Here is a 16,824-nt window from a genome sequence, read left to right on the forward strand (position 1 = left end):
TTGCATGCGGTTTATTGTCACATGCAAAAATGACTTCCACAGAAGTCATATAGTCCCTTTTTCAGAAATCTCACCATCCCTTCTACAGACATTATCAATGGCTCATTTTCTCAACAACAGAACATGACAGAAAAGGAAACCATTAATGATTTACCATAGCTGTATATAAGAGTCTGTCTGCACATTTTCTTCATTATGAGAGGCAAATTTCTGCTCCCTGCCAGTCAAAGAAAAATCACTTGGAGATCTACAGCTTGCACAGTCAGTAACTGGTTATCTCATAGTTGTATCAGTAAACTAAAACAATTTGTAGGTTTTCTTCTCACTTTCAAATTCAGGAAAGACAGATTCATTCCTAGCTCTCATCAAAAGAGTTTTAGAGCTTTTAAGCTTCTGAAAAGGCTGTAAGTTTGAAATAAGAGTTTCTATTGTCAAATTCATGGAAAAATCTCAACCCAAAAACAATATTTTTGGGTTGACTGAGTACTCTCTAAAAGACAACTCAAACCAAATAGACAGTTTCTACATTTTTAAGCAGCCAAAATATCATCCCTGCTTTCAGCTTGAGATAAATAAAACTAGAAGTATTATTCTAAAAATTAATATTCAATCCCATAAACAATTATGGCACTAAAGACGATTAAAAACACTCAGTTTGCACATCAGTTTATTACAAAGTAAATTTTATTCTAAGTTAATTGACTATTGCCATTTTTGATCACTTTTGATGACAAATCGGGATGCTGTTCACTGGAATTTTTCCATAACCTTGTCAAAATCTGGGGAAATTCTCTGTATTTAAGAAGAATATTAGTGCCTCAACAACCACTTTGACCCTTGCTGTAGAGCATCCATCCATCCATTTTCTAACACCCTTGTCCCTAGTGGGGTCGGGAGGTGCTGGTGTCTATCTCCAGCTAAAGTTCCGGGCGAAAGGTGGGGACCCTGGACAGGTTGCCAGTCTGTCGCAGGGCAACACAGAGAGAGACAGGACAAACAACCATTCACACACACACACTCACACCTAGGGAGAATTTAGAGAAACCAATTAACCTAACAGTCATGTTTTTGAACTGTGGGAGGAAGCCGGAGTACCCGGAGAGAACCCACGCATGCACAAGGAGAACATGCAAACTCCGTGCAGAAAGACCCCGGGCCGGGAATCGAACCCAGGACCTTCTTGCTGCAAGGCAACAGAGCTACCAACTGCGTCGCTGTGCTGTAGAGCAGTGTTTCTCAATTCTGGTCCTCAGCCTCTCTGCCCTGCATGTTTTAGGTCTGGAATCCTCAAATCCAGGGCTGGAGGGTCGGTGTCCTGCAGGCGTGTTGAACTAGGGACACATCTAGAAGTTGCAGGCCCTCCAGGCCTGGATTTGAGGATCTCTGTTTTAGTTGTTCCTCTTCTGCAACACACCTGACTTGAATAAATAAGTGATTAGCAGGTTTTTGTAGAACTTGATGGCATGCAATTGAGGTCATGCAATCATTTGACTCAGGTATTCTGGACCAGAGACACATTTAAAATATGCAGGGCAGCGGTCCCTGAGGACTAAAACTGAGAAACTCTGCTGTGGAGACAAACACCATCTGTATTTTCAGGTGGAAAAGGGTTTTTCTGTGGATTTTGTCATTTTAACCCAGTAGAGCTCTCTCTGGTGATAACTTAAGAGAGTACAGCTGACCATAAAGCACCTGTACCTTCAATCGTGCACATTGAATTCAAAATCTTGAATCTGAGGTTCTGAAATCTTCTAAGTCATGTTGCGACCAAATGAGCCACTGCTTGATCACTTGTCTCCTCTACTGATGCTGAAGACTTTTCTCTCTCTGTCTGAAAGAAATATTTAAACTCACAACTTTAAGAACCAGATAACAGTCAAGTCTGGGCACAATTTGGAAATGTGTGCGCCTCTACCCAGCTGTGAGCTTTTCTCCACTGTGGAGTGGAGCACATCCCAAACTCTGCATAGACTAGATCCAACCATGGTTTGGAGAGCAGCTAATTTGTAATAATTGTTCATATTTTGGTACTTTATCGTCTTTATCATACAGTACATGTTGATCTTTATGTTTGACATTTGACAAGATACATTGGGAAATATACTTCGACCAATGAGACTGATGTTCTTGGATATGGAGCACGAGAAAAGAAAGAAAAACAGAAGCTTATAAAATGAAGGCATTGGGTTCTTCAGACAAACTTGCATGGACCTGTTCAGAAACATCATTCCAAACATGTTTTTCTCTTTGGTACATTTAATCCCAGATGAGCAGATATGATTATCACAAAGGCCCAAGGAAGGATGGCAAACAACAAGAAAGTGAAGTATTGTGCAGTGTGGGGAGATTTAAATGTTTGTAAGTTGATCGATATGAGAGAGGCAGGAAATCATAAGATCTTGTATCTTCTACCTGCTCCTTTTTGAACAAATTATGTAAAACTGCATGCCAACGGACATTATTGTGTATTTTTTGTCATGTTTTTATTGTTTATGGTCTGTTTGAAACAAATAAAAAGGCTGCACAAGTATGAGCTTCTTTAACCTTTAAAGTGAACCTAAAATTTCAGAAGACTGCAAAGTCATTGCGTAAGGAGACAGAAAAGAAAATGCTCTCTGTGCTAGACTTAGACTTAGACTTAGACTGACTTTATTGTCATTTTGCATGCACAGGGTGTATACAGAACGAAATTTCGTTGCATACGGCTCAGGACAGTGTTTTGAGCTTCCAATGTTGTGAGGTTACTCCAGAATAAAATAAAATACAGTATAAAATATGAATATAAATATAAATATAAAATATAAAGTGCAGGACTGACAATAAAATGGAAGTTATTTAGCTCTGTACATGTGCAAGGTATAAAGTGGAGACCAGATTTTAAGTGCAGTCCAGTTAAGAGTTCAGCAGTCTGATGGCAAGTGGGAAAAAGCTGTTTCGGAACCTGGTGGACCTGCACCGGACGCTGCGGAACCTCTTTCCAGAGGGCAGCAGGGAGAACAGTCCATGGTGGGGGTGTGAGGGGTCACTGACGATGTTTCGGCCTCGGGACATGCAGCGCTGGGATGAAATGTCCTGAATGGAGGGAAGGGGGCCCCCGATGATCCTTTCTGCTGTCCGCACCACTCTCCTCACGTTCTTCAAGTCGGAGGCGCTGCAGCCTCCACACCACACAGAAAGGCAGCTGGTCAGAATGCTCTCTATGGTGCTTCTGTAGAACGTCTTGAGGATGGGCGGGGGCAGGTGTGCTCTTCTCATCCTCCGCTGGAAATACAAACGTTTCTGTGCCCTCTTGACCAGAGACGTGGTGTTCACAGTCCAGGTGAGGTCGTTAGTGATGTGCACCCCCAGGAATTTGGTGCTGCTGACCACCTCCACAGCCGAGCTGTTGATGAGCAGTGGAGCGTGGCTGGGCCGGTTCTTCCTGAAGTCGACGATCATCTCCTTCGTCTTGTCAACGTTCAGGATCAGGCTGTTGTCTCTCCACCAGTCCACCAGCTGCTCCACCTCCTCTCTGTAGTCCAGGTCGTTGTCGTCTCTGATGAGGCCCGCCACCGTTGTGTCGTCCGCAAACTTCACAATGTGGTTGGTGGCGAACCTGGGGACGCAGTCGTGTGTCATCAGAGTGAACAGCAGAGGGCTCAGGACGCAGCCCTGAGGGGAGCCTGTGCTGAGGGTGATGACATCGGAGGTGTGTTGTCCGATCCGGACTGACTGAGGTCTGTCGGTGAGGAAGTCAAGCAGCCAGTTGCGCAGGGGGGTGCTGAAGCCCAGGTGTCCCAGTTTTCCTGCCAGATGCTGTGGGATGATTGTGTTGAATGCTGAGCTGAAGTCCAGGAACAACATCCGCACATGAGTGTTCTTCTCCTGCAGGTGAGCCAGGCTCAGGTGTAGGGCGGAGGAGATACCGTCCTCAGTGGAGCGGTTTCGGCGGTAGGCAAACTGGAATGGGTCGAATGTGGAGGGGAGTCTGGAGACGATGTGTTCTTTTACCAGCCTTTCAAAGCACTTCATCATGATGGGAGTCAGTGCCACAGGCCGGTAATCGTTGAAAGAGGTGACTTGAGGTTTCTTTGGCACCGGAATGATGGAGGCAGTTTTGAGACAGGCTGGCACTGTGGCTTGGTCCAGTGAGGTGTTAAAAATGTCTGTTAGGACACCACCCAGCTGACCTGCGCATTCCCTGAACACCCGCCCAGGTATGTTGTCGGGGCCTGGGGCCTTCCGTGGGTTGACTCTTTTCAGAGTCTTCAACACATCGGCTGTGTCCAGGCAGAGTGCCTCCTCTTCCTGGTGGGGAACAGTTTTCTTTGCTAAATGTTCATTGGACAATCATTGAATCCCTCCCTGATTTTCCTTTCGTTCACTTTTCCTTGGAAAAAAATTAAAAAGAAGGTATTTCTCTCCAGTACACTATCTTAACGAGAAACTGCTTGGAAAGCTGCACGTTGGGACAGGTTTCTGTTTTTAGAGATTTCAAGTTGCACACAGGTAAAAACAGCTACATTGACTCTATTGACAATTAAACTGCTTTATTTTAGAAATACAAGCTAAAAAATATATTGAATTTTAAGTATATCAAATTTTACAAATACTAAGTTTATATTTTTGTGTTTAGCTTAAACACAACTTGCAAATGATCACTACTGGCTTGATGATGTTAAATTAAATAATTTCATTTAACTTAATCCAAAGTGTTGTCATGAAATGGTAAATAACCTGCTTTTGAACCAAATTATTAACTTACATTAAATTAATGTAAATCATTTATTTTAATATATTCCACTCACAAAAGTCCTTGCCAAGTCATTATGCAATACTTTCTATTCACAAAACTGTTTTGCATAACCCAACAGTAATATGAATCTTAATTAAACTAGTTTACCTGATGCTATTTGCACAAATTTGGGAACTCTGTTTTCTAAATTATTTATAAAAGACCATTTATGTCTGGAATATATGTCTGATTCCTGTGTAGTTAATGATCTTTCTTTCTTCTGCAGAATCAGATTCATTGTAAACATATTAACATTTGAACATGATTAAGTGGTTATTAAAGACAGTATTATAGAAGTTATTAAATTTTTTGGTAGCAAAATTTGGTAGCAAAGAAGTGGCAGCCTCGCTCCCCTAGAATCCTTCCGTGAAGAAACCAAAGTTTATTTTAGATTTTGTGTTAATTACTTGAAAGAGTAACAAACCAGTCTGACCAACATTTGAATTTTATATACTTTTAACATAGATTTCAGCTTCAGATACTGAGCATCATAATAAAAAAAATCATTTTCTATATGTTTGGTTTTTAAAAGATATTGTATTCAGATTAAATAGAATAATGAATGAAGTTAAACAATAAAATCATTTAAATTGCTTCTAATAAAAAAAATACATTTTTGATATGAAATATTTTTATAAAATTATGAGACCTGAACAAAAATGTTTCTTTAGGTTGGCTATAAACATGTTTTTAGAAGTCTGGTACCTGATATCAGTTTTTAATTGACTTTTCATCAAAAACTCTCAAAACTAAACTGTATTTTCTAAATGTTCCAACTATGTAGGAAAACAGGTGAATGAAATTCAGCTGATTATTCTTTACTTGCTATTTTACATTTAGCAGATCCAGTTAAGATATATTAATTTTATTCCCATATATTAAATATTTCCCTGGACTTTGCTTGATACAACTTATGATTTAAGAAAAGAATGTCACTGACCAATGATTCAAGCCTCAAATGAAACTCACTAATTACAGAAAGTCTCATTCCTGCATGATATTTGGGGTGCTTGGCCAACAAACCAAGTTCATGTTTTCTTCTTCTCAAGGTTTTAAATATACACATGGGGAAAATAAGTTTAAAAAGCCTTAGCCTCTCTGTTGTTGTAAAAACAATACTATAATTTTAAAGTGCAAGTAGCTGAGGGAGTTTTACTTGATTTTTATTAAGACTTTATGAAATTATTTACTTAAAATTTGTGAATGCGTTATTGTGACAATGCTATGGAACTTAAATCTTCATCAACAAACCCCCTAAACTGTTTTGTACGGGTGGTGCATTGTGGTGGTATGACTCACATGATATGGGATTTTTAAATTGAACATTTTGTCTCTATTGCAGGAAGAGACACTGACACAGCATCTCTTTGGAACAGCCTTCTTTTGTCCATTACCTTCGACATACAAACTACACAGCATTAATTCCTCCCATCATGTCCAAGCAGTCGACCAAGTCTTACCCTCAGGATGCCCACAAGGCTCTGATAAGAGGTATTCAGGAGGTGGACCTTCAGCATTCCAGTGTTCCTTGTAACTTGGTGCTGACAGGAGATGCCTTTCCTGTAGTGATCAACAGCCAGGGTCACATCCTCATGGCTGCTTCTGTGTACGGCCGAGGAAGAATCGTGGTCCTGAGCCACGAGACCTACCTGACCCTCTGCCCTGCCCTGGTAGACAATGCTCTGACCTGGCTGGGAGGAGGGAAGTCTGCCAACCTGTCTTTAGGTGTACCCAAAACAATGAAAGGAGTTGTTGATAACCTCAACAAATCCACCTACCAAGTCAGTCTTGTTGAGGAATTTAGAGCAGATCTGGGTGTCGGCGTGTATGTAACTGATGCGTACCAAGTGGGTCCAAAGGCAAAAGAGCTGATAGTCTTCATGAAAGCAGGGGGAGGGTTGCTGATTGGTGGACAAGCTTGGTGGTGGGCTTCACAGAATGAGAATAAAAATCTAATCCTTGAGTTTCCAGGGAATAAAGTTACTGGAGTAGCAGGAATCTACTTCACTGCTCAGAACGGAAAGGCAGAAAAAGTTTCCATTCACCCAGAGATCCCAAACTCCTGTAAAGCTGTAGAGTAAGTGTAAACTTCTGTTTGACCTCAAATTCAGACATTTCTTTTTAATATGTGACCATTTTTTATATGTATTTTTTAGAAATCCAATAGAGAGATTGATGCTCAAACTCTCCATCATTCGGTTTTAATGGTGTTAATATTCAATAGTTATTTTCTCCTTCGCTCATCATCACAGCTTTGTGTTTCTGTCTCTATCTTTTTGCTCCACAGTTGTGCAATGGATTTCAAAAAAGATCTGGAGTTCTTGCTGAAAGGGATTTCAGATTTTGACATTAAAGGAGATGGACTTCCCTCTGCAGCTTTGGTCCATGGCCCTCTTGCTTTTCCCATCGGTACCACAGATAAAGGAAAGGTGTTCCTGGCAGGAACCTACTATGGTCGGGGACGGATCATTGTGGTGACACATGAGTCATTTCTGCAATACGAGGTGCAGTAAAGGAGACCTGAAAATTTGTTTTTGTTTCACTAAAAAATCCATTATGTTTTATACAGCATGAACTATTATACTGTCAAAATATTTAAATGTTAACATTATAATGAAGGGGTCTTCAAATCTAGGCCTTGGAGGCCAGTGTCAACTTTCAGATGTGTCTCTGCTTCAAAATGTGAGTCAAATAATAAAGCAGGACTCCTGATAACCTGTCCTCTTAGTCAGAATACAATTCAGCCTTTTGATTCAGGCATGTTGGATCAGCAACACTTCTAAAAGTTGCAGGACACTGGCCCTTAAAGTCTGGAGTTACAGATCTCTTGTATAATGCATGGTTTCATATTCTACATCATGGTTATTGGCTAAGATCTAAGAATACTTTTAGTGTCTCTTCCTCTAACTATCTTCTCTTTTCTAATAGAAACTGGCATCATTTTGGAAGAATGCATTAAACTGGCTGGACCAAGGCAGAAATGGAGTGGTTGGATTTGAGCCACACATCAAACCTTTATCCAACTTAGGGTTGACATGTAAGAAGACAAACTTCAGCACAGAGCTGAGTGTGTTTGTGTGCACAGCATACACTGACATGGATGCTGAGATGATCCAAAACTTTGTGGTTGAGGGAGGAGGCCTGCTGATTGGTGGACATGCCTGGTACTGGGCATCGACACACATTGGCCAGAACCCCATGCAAGACTTCTCAGGTATGATGCCACGTTTCTTCATATTTAAAATAAGTTATCAGGCTAATAAACCAAACCAGTAAAACAGAAATATATACTGCAAGGAGCTAAGCGAATATCAAATCTATGTGAGACTTGGAGTTCAACATAAATGCACAATTTTCTTGTTCTAGGAAACAAAATCTTGAGCAAAATGGGCTTGGGCTTATTAACAGAAACTGCAGAAATTGAAGATGTCTACAAAGCTCCTGATCCAAGCCAAGTCAACAAGCTCCATTTCCGTCGTCTCCTGCATCGATTTGCTTGTCATGCTCTAGAGGGTATAAAACTCACCGAGGAAGAAGAAGAGAACCTAAAGAAACTGGGATCAGAGAGTGCCTCCTTCTTGAGGATAGAGGCTTATAACTGGGTCTCCTACATACAAATTCTGTCCCTTCTGACTGACATCTTAAAGAAAGTGGGCATCCAACAGGTGGGTATTATACGATTAATTTTCTGTTTCCTTCTGTACTTTAAATCTATTCAGTTTAAAAATAAGATATCATTGGGTATTTCAAAATACTGGAAGAAAATTGATACATGGTCAAAAATTTTAAGAATAACCTTTTTGTGCATTTTCAGCTGTAAGTCGTTGTGTTGCTTCTCTCCTATATTGTTATGGATGTATGATTCTGTGACCTTTCTATGTCTCTTTTACACTTACAGAACCAAAACATAGTAGACTGGTGACAATAAATGATTTATGTTATCCTGGAACATCCAAAGATTCTGTGATTCCAGCAACTGTGTCTCTACTAAATATTGAATAAAACGGGGAACATATTTATGCAATCCCTTATTTTAAGTTAAATATTTTTTTATTTAATAGTTACTATTTTAAAAAAAATCTGTTTTCACTTTGACATTAAAGGTTTTTGTAACATTTTTTTGTAAAAAATGCCAAACTCTGCTGATTATGATTTATTATAAAAGCAATAAAAAGGGTAAAACATGCAAGGGGGTGAAAACTTTTTATAATAAATATCAATACTTTTGCAAACCACTGGTTTCTAAGAGTTCATATGAACTATACTATTTCAAGGCGAGTGAGCAGAACCCTGTGAAGAGTCCTAAAGAGCATGCAGTCCTCAGTCTGGCAACCAGTGTGTACGATGCTTCCCTAAACCAGAAGGAGCTTCTGCCCTACATTATAAAGGATAACCCGCCACTACCTGTTGTCAAGAACCAACAAATCATGATCACTGCACAAACAGGAGGTCAGAGCTCACTGTTGTTATCGAATAAAGAAAAAATCTGAAAAAATATTTTTGTATAATGGTGAAAATGAAATGACTCATTGGCTTATTTTTCCTAATTGTGTGACAGAACATGAGGAGTGGATCAGTACAGGCCTGTATCTTTCTCCTGGCATGAAGACAGAAATGATCTTACCACCAAAGTTTGTGAACAGGAGATGGAGGGTAGTGTACATGAACTCAAACTATTGCTGACTTTATTTATTTCCCTAAACATTATGCTAAATCCTAGAGCATTTGAATGAAATGTAATTCTAATATTACCAAACACTAGTGCTTTAAAGGGGACATGTAATGCAAAATCCACAGTTTTAGCACTAAAATATATTTTTGAATATTTTGGAGTGCAAAAAAGTTTTTGTCTCTCTTGTTGCTGTGTAGACTTCTTTATATTCTGTTTGGGCCATATTTTTCAATTTGTTCAGCTTTCTTGAATACTTGTTATGTTTTTTGAACAATCACAATATTTTCTGCAGAACTGGTAATTAAGGTCATGGACTTCTGGCTAACCAGTTTCATGAATCCGGCATTTTTATATCCTGCAGGTAATTTGTAGTCCAAATTTGTGGACACCGAAGCCACAGGTGGACAAGTCAAAATTTTCAACTGTTGGATGTCTTTATCCACACAATTCATTACACTGCCTCATAGTATCAGGTTGCTTAAGCACTGGTTCTTGAAGTGCATTGAGCAATCAAAGACTTTCCCCACTGGTGTGGGTACCTTTCCAAGAAAAATAAATAGCAGTTCCACTCTATATGGACCACAACAAAATGATTTAAATGTCAAAGGGAATGATATGATATGTCCTCTTCAATTCATGGCTGTGTATCACATTTTAGTTAAAATACGTCCTGCCCCAAAATACACCAGAACCTTCTGCAAGATTTCAAACTTATAATACTTGGTCTGTATCACCCTTAGATCCAAATAGGCTGCCAAAGTGATGTGCTGCATAAAGAGGAGTTATGGAGAGCTCCATATGTTATCAAGAGTTTCCCTATTACATCAGAGAGAATGCAGGTGTGGAACTTGTGGGGAGGACTCATCTACCTGCTGGCTCCACGTGACGTGAAGGTGGAGAACGAAAAGATTGTGGTTCAGGAGGCGATCACTGCTCCTTATTACAAGTCTGGTGAGTGTGTCTTGTGCTCCATGAAGGGATATTTTGAGAATCCAATGGATGTGATGTGCTTTGAACTTTCTGGTGTACTGTGTACATCTCATGCACTGACCGTTTGGTAACTTAAAATGTAAAAACGCTATTTTTCCACTTCTTTTCCATTTCGATTGCAATTGTTTCTGTTTGTTTGGGTGTGCTATGCATTTTGTTTGAAGACCCAACTGTAATGCTAAACTTAGAAAATGAAATGATAAATTTTCCATGATAGAAAGGAGTATTACTAGGATCACTTTTTTAGTGTCAGTAATGAATTTCATTTTTAGGGATTTTCACATCTTTATCAATGGTGCCAGATATGGAGGTTGCTTTATTCCATAAAACAAACTTTATTCATTTCCAAGAAACAAGACTCTGGTGTATGCAGTCATAATAAAACTGAGTTTGTTCCTTTCAGAAGCTTGCACATTGGTAAAATTTGATAGACAACACACTCGTTTTAGTTTGCTTTTGCAGAATCATGGAGACATCACAGGAGACACAGAAAACTTCCAGCTAGATTACCATGTATGCTTATAAATAAGCATGGATGACAGCCTTTTTTCTCACTGTTTGAGAAAAAGGTGTCATGAAATCTGACACTTTTCCCTTTATAGGCCACTTAGGTTAATCATATATTTTGTTAATGTCAGAATAGCAAGCGAGATAATTGTTTGATTGTTCGCTCTAAAGATTTAATTTGTTTCCTTATGTGTTTTTTCATGAACTTACAAAGCTTGGGTCAAACATTTTTGTCAGAAACTTCTTATAATTTTCTGAAATTGTGGCCCATTCTGCCTGACAAAACTGTGTTACAGATTAACCTTTGTAAGTCTGCTCACATTTTAATAAGATTTAGATCATGGCTTTCTATCTGATGTCTCATAATGTTGCTTTAATATTTCCTTATGCCATTTCTTCTGTGAAGTGAATAGTTTCTCCTGCAGGAAAGCAGTTGCTTCCACCCCTGGATTCAAAACACGAACTTTTCATCTGTCCATTTTGATTTGCAAATGGCTTGCTATGGTAAATTAGATCACAAGAGAAGCTAACTTTCAGAGAGACTGCTTGCTTAAGTACATTTCTTTTTGGGAAATATACAATTCACATTGTGTAGTTTTGAACTTGTATTGTTATTTGCTTATTTTTCTAGGTTTTTCTAAGTTGCTTTCATCACAACATCTGTCCTTGGTTTACTTCAGGTGTAACTAAAGAAGCTGATTGGTCCTCTCTGCGCAAAGCTCCAGCACCCTGGGCAGAAATGGAGTTTGAGAACATCATCCTCACTGTACCGTCACACATCATTCGTGACCTGGAGAATGCTCTGGAGGTGGAAAAACTCTGGAATGCCATCATGAAGGGTGTTGCGGATCTGGCCGTCATTCCACAAAAATTCATCCGCAAAGAACGCATTGTGGCTGATGTGCAGATTTCTGCAGGTGAGGAGGCAGAAAATGTAAAAAGAAGTTAAATGATCGTTGTATTGGCATATTTAGGATGAATAATTCTGCAGAATTTTTTTGTAATCTTGGCCAAGCAATTTAAAGTGACAAATCTAAGCAAGCACTTAACATAAGGTAAACACAAATTGTATTTTTGATATTCAAGGTTTCCATAGAAAATGAGTTAAAATATAATTCAAAACTATTAAGATGTGACACTTTCCTTTATGACACAAATCTTTACTTATTTTATGTGCTACATGAAAGATCACAGTACACCATAGCAATGAAACATTTAACAGAGTCCTGTCAAAATCAGCTTAGGGACTACTTTTTGTCAAAATATGATTTGATTCAAAATCATTTAATTTATGGTGGAGAAAGAAGACGACGTTGTTGCTGTGAGGAAAGCAGCTGACTGAAAATAAGAAAGATGTTGATTATTTTCTGATCTTAGTTGCACTGATGTCATAACTAAATTATGTTTTCTCCTCCCAGGTTGGATGCATTCAGGTTATCCCATCATGATGAACTCATCCATAGGAGCTGAGCTGTTCAACCCTCAAGATGCCCGGACCAAAGGTCTGTGGGGAGAAATTCATGAACTGGGGCACAACCAACAGAGGAGCCCCTGGGAGTTTCCACCACACACTACAGAGGCCACGTGCAACCTGTGGTCAGTGTATGTGCATGAGGAGGTGCTGGGACTTGACAGAACAAAGGTGACTTAACATTTTTAGTTTGAGTATTTTAAATGTGAGTTTTATCCATTTATTTATGACTATTTATGCCTCAACTAATCACATTCCCCAAATCACAGAGAAAAATCAAGAACAGCAGTTCAGGAATACTGAACAGCAGCAAGCTTTTGTTGTTGAACAACAAATATTCTTCACATCATACAGCAGATTGCACTGCCCCATCAGCCTGTATATATTGAGTACTTTAGCAGATCAGACTTGTACTGTGTAGATTGTGAGGCTTTTCCATAAAATTATTTGATGTCAATCTGACAATCTGTCAATGAAACAAACTTATAAACATCTCTAAGTCACCTACTGTCACGACAAGTAACAGGGTAGACTTGATGAAGATATTTATGTTGCAAGTCTAGAATTGCCTTTAGACTCTATGTACATGTTGCAACAAACATGAATCTGGTAATGGTCAGATAATGTTTATCTAAGTCACAGAGTGAACTTTTGTTACCTTTATCTAAACTGAAGTCATTATTTTTAATCCAGGCTCATCCCTCCATAACTGCAGCCAGTCGGAAGAGCTCTGTAGAGGAATACGTTAAAGGAGGCAAGAAGCTCAGCGACTGGAAGGTTTGGACCGCCCTGGAGACATACCTGCAGGTCAGTGAACGAACAAATAAAAGTCATTTAAAGGAAAGACAGTAAAGGTTCGGTCGAATGTTAGTCTTCCAGTAGGTGAATTGATAGTTGTGGTAACAGACGAATGATTGAATGAATGATGCATTGTGGATTCAAGACAACAATTTTCAGCCTACTCTTTAATCACAGAGAGCACATGTTGTTGAATTTATATGAACACAATCAATGGTATGAATGTTGATGTACAACAAAAAGCCTTTCTGAAATAAAAAGACAGAACAGTCACTGTGTTTATATCTGAGGTCACATCTGCATAATCCTTTTTTCTTTGTTGTAGCTCCAGGAAAAGTTTGGCTGGGACGCTTTTAAGAAGGTGTTTGCTGCCTACCATGACATGACCAACCGTCCCAATGACAACGAAGGGAAGATGAACCTGTATGCTGAGACTTTCTCCAGAGCTGTGAACAGGAACCTGACTGGATTCTTCAAAGCCTGGGGATGGCCCATCCAAAAAGCCACTGAGGAGGAACTCTTCAACCTGCCTCTCTGGACCGATCACCCAATGGCCTAACATGATCGCTTATAACTAAAACTCCCACTGGGTCGAGTTTAAACTGTAACCTGGTTTAATTGATAATGACAGCTGTAGTTTGTCTTTTCTTCCCAGTATAATGCTATAATTATTGAATGATTACTGAAATTAATCATGATTATCAAGGAATGATTTTTGGGGTGATTGATTTTAAAGACGATATTAACAATGAGATGTGATGTTTTGTTGGAGAAAGAGGAAACATTAGAGAAGAATTGGCTTAAAGAAAAGAAGCTAATTGAAGCATTATGAAATGCAGTTAATGATTCAGTTTGTGAACATGTTGGCAAATGACTCATGAAAAACAGCATAAAAAATATCACTGTTTATTATCTTTTGTTGTACTCATATATCGCAATTCTAATTTCTTTAAGTAATTACTGTTCTCTCTGTCAGTACATTTAAACACTCATTGGTTCCTTTATGTTTTATGGTTCTGACTTAATGTCTTAATGGTTGTTTTTCATAACTGTACTGCTAACCACAATAAAGTTTTCTTTTCTATTTTCCACCTGACTGTCTTGCTGTCAAGATATTGTCTCAAGACATTGTAAAGATTGATATTGCATTTTATTGTGTGGCTCTAAACATTAACTAAAGAATGAAAAGAAAGAATCTAAAGAAATGCCATCTGAAAATGTAAAGGATGAAACTATTGAAACTATTGAGCCTAATCAGGATTAATGTGTCTGCAGCAACTTAAACACATTCAACAAGTGGACTGTATTATTTAAATTGTAATCAGGCCCTGATTGGCTAATTGGGAGGACAGAGACACATCCTGGATGGGTCGGTCTGACATTTGGGCCTCAAGGTTGGTCATCTTTTGTTATTATTATTTTAATCAGGCTGGTATACAGATATGACACTGGATTGATCATGTACACTCCTACTGCTGTCCCATAGGCCATGTCCGTTTGTATTGTGTTGAAGCAGCACATGACGTAATGACTGTGACCACCAGGTGGCACGGCCATTCCTGCCTGGATTTCTATTATTTTGCTATTAGTTAGAAACTAAGTAAATGTTGCTGGATCAAAACTGCATTGTCTCAGTCTTCTCCTATAAGTTACAACAAACATAAATTCAAGCTATGGCAGTACTAGAGCAGCATGAAGTCACCACATGCGTCTGCTGGCACGGTAGCCTTCTTGTTTTTTCCCCCAAAGATGTACCTAGGGGCAACACATAAATGCTCTTGGTCAGTGCTGTTTAAGAAATGGAAAGTAGAAAAAGCGAGAGTTGGAGCATGGAGAAAAAAAAGAGGGAAGCTCTGAAATGTGAAAAAATTAGTAACTTTTTCACAAAACGAGCTTGCGGCTAGAAACGTCAAATGAGGACAATGAAATGTGCGAGGCAAACTACCGCTCAAGTCAGCTAATGAAAGTTGTTTCTGTAAAACTACTCTGATGTTGAGGGAAAAGTGCATAACACAGATTTGAGTTACTGCCACAACTTTTGACTGTACAAAACAGTGTTTTCTGCTTTACTGGTGCCCATAGATCGTTTTTATCAGTCAGTATTTTGAAAGACATTGCTATATTTTATATTCAGCAATGTGCTACAAAACAAGTAAACTAAATAGCTGTTCAGGGGTCTCAAACTCCAGTCCTCGAGGGCCGCAGTCCTGCAACTTTTAGATGTGCCTCTGCTGCACCACACCTGAATAGAATAATTAGGTCATTAGCAAGGCTCTGGAGAACTGATCTACACAAGGAGGAGGTAATTAAGCCATTTCATTCCAGTGGTTTGTACCTGTGGCACATCTAAAAACTGTAGTTCTGCGGCCCTCGAGGACTGGAGTTTGAGACCCCTGCGTAAGTCCTACAGCTACATAAATATTTTGTGGCCCACCTGGGGTATTCCCACTTTCTTCAAGATGTCAGTCAGAAAGGACAGAATCTGCATGTAGGAGAAGCTGTCATAATGAATACTTTATGGAGGCACTGTATAAAGGCAGATGAGCAAATAGATTCAGTAAAGCTATTTGGCCAAAAGATAATGTCTTGAGGGAAAAAAAGCAAACTTCAAACTTTGTTTTTCTGCACAGTTTTTCGCATAAACCAAGACTTAAAAGACTTTAGGATGAGAAAAACTAATCAATTAATCTGAGATAGTTATATTTGTTGTTACTGGTTGTGAACTTACTTTTGAGCTGGTTCTTGAAAAATAAGAACTTCAGCAAATTGGAACACGTAAAAACAAGCTGTGGTATTTTGCCACAGGGGCCAGATTTCACAAAAGCTTTTAAATACCAGTGAAGTATCGTCTTCCCATCCTTTGTAAGTGATAAATCAAATAATTCTATGCTTTTTCTAGAGTGTAATTATTTCAGCCAATGCCAAGAAACAGCAGCTCTGTCTTCTCACAAAACTCATCAATCACAACATTGGATAATATCATGTATTTGTGTTTTAGTGACTGTGAAGCAAATTTGGGATAGGCCTGTAATGCAGTGCTGTGCAATGTACAAGGAAAGTCAGTTTGGTTAGTTCTCACCATCTGTCTTCTACACATCCCTACACTTTATTTAAACAGTTATTTCATTATTAGTACATTTATTATTTTTTTTGCAAAGCTTTAAAACTTGTAAACTCACATTCTACCAGCAAAATTTAGATTTCTACAGAGATATTAACTAAAAACATGATATATAATAGATGATCATCTGAGGATAATGCACCTCATCCAGTGGATACAAATTAGTTTCATTTTTAAACATGTGCTTTGATAATTTTTTGGTTCTTCATCATTCGAGTACGAGCAGCGATTCCTTAATGTTCATAAATACAATATAACCTGCTGTATTTCTCTGTCCAATTGGTTTCAGAAGGTGAAAACAATTATGTTAGAGCTGTAAAATCTACTATTTTTTTTGTAATTCTCTTGACTGTCCAGACAGAAGAATTAGAGCTTCCTTTTGTCCTGTTTTACTGTAATTAATTTGCTTTGTGCAAACATGTTTTTTGCACAAAGAAAAAACATGTTGCTGAGTTATGTTATATGATTTGATAACATATGATTCAGAAAAT

At 38.7% G+C, this 16,824-nt stretch overlaps 1 protein-coding gene across 1 annotated transcript; it reads left to right on the forward strand.

Annotated features, from left to right (window-relative positions):
• Window positions 1-4,316: 4,316 nt before the first annotated feature.
• Window positions 4,317-14,304, forward strand: LOC116708071 (TRPM8 channel-associated factor homolog). The gene is made up of 12 exons (XM_032545839.1): window positions 4,317-4,488; window positions 6,117-6,851; window positions 7,062-7,278; window positions 7,703-7,988; window positions 8,141-8,439; window positions 9,049-9,223; window positions 9,333-9,427; window positions 10,187-10,397; window positions 11,624-11,860; window positions 12,362-12,585; window positions 13,108-13,221; window positions 13,538-14,304. Exons 2-12 carry the CDS (start codon window positions 6,208-6,210, stop codon window positions 13,769-13,771), a joined length of 2,736 nt encoding a protein of 911 aa, XP_032401730.1. The 5' UTR covers window positions 4,317-4,488; window positions 6,117-6,207; the 3' UTR covers window positions 13,772-14,304.
• The last annotated feature ends 2,520 nt before the right edge of the window (window positions 14,305-16,824 follow it).

Source organism: Xiphophorus hellerii, chromosome 18 (genome assembly GCF_003331165.1).
Source record: "Xiphophorus hellerii strain 12219 chromosome 18, Xiphophorus_hellerii-4.1, whole genome shotgun sequence".
NCBI classification, from domain to species: Eukaryota; Metazoa; Chordata; class Actinopteri; order Cyprinodontiformes; family Poeciliidae; genus Xiphophorus; species Xiphophorus hellerii.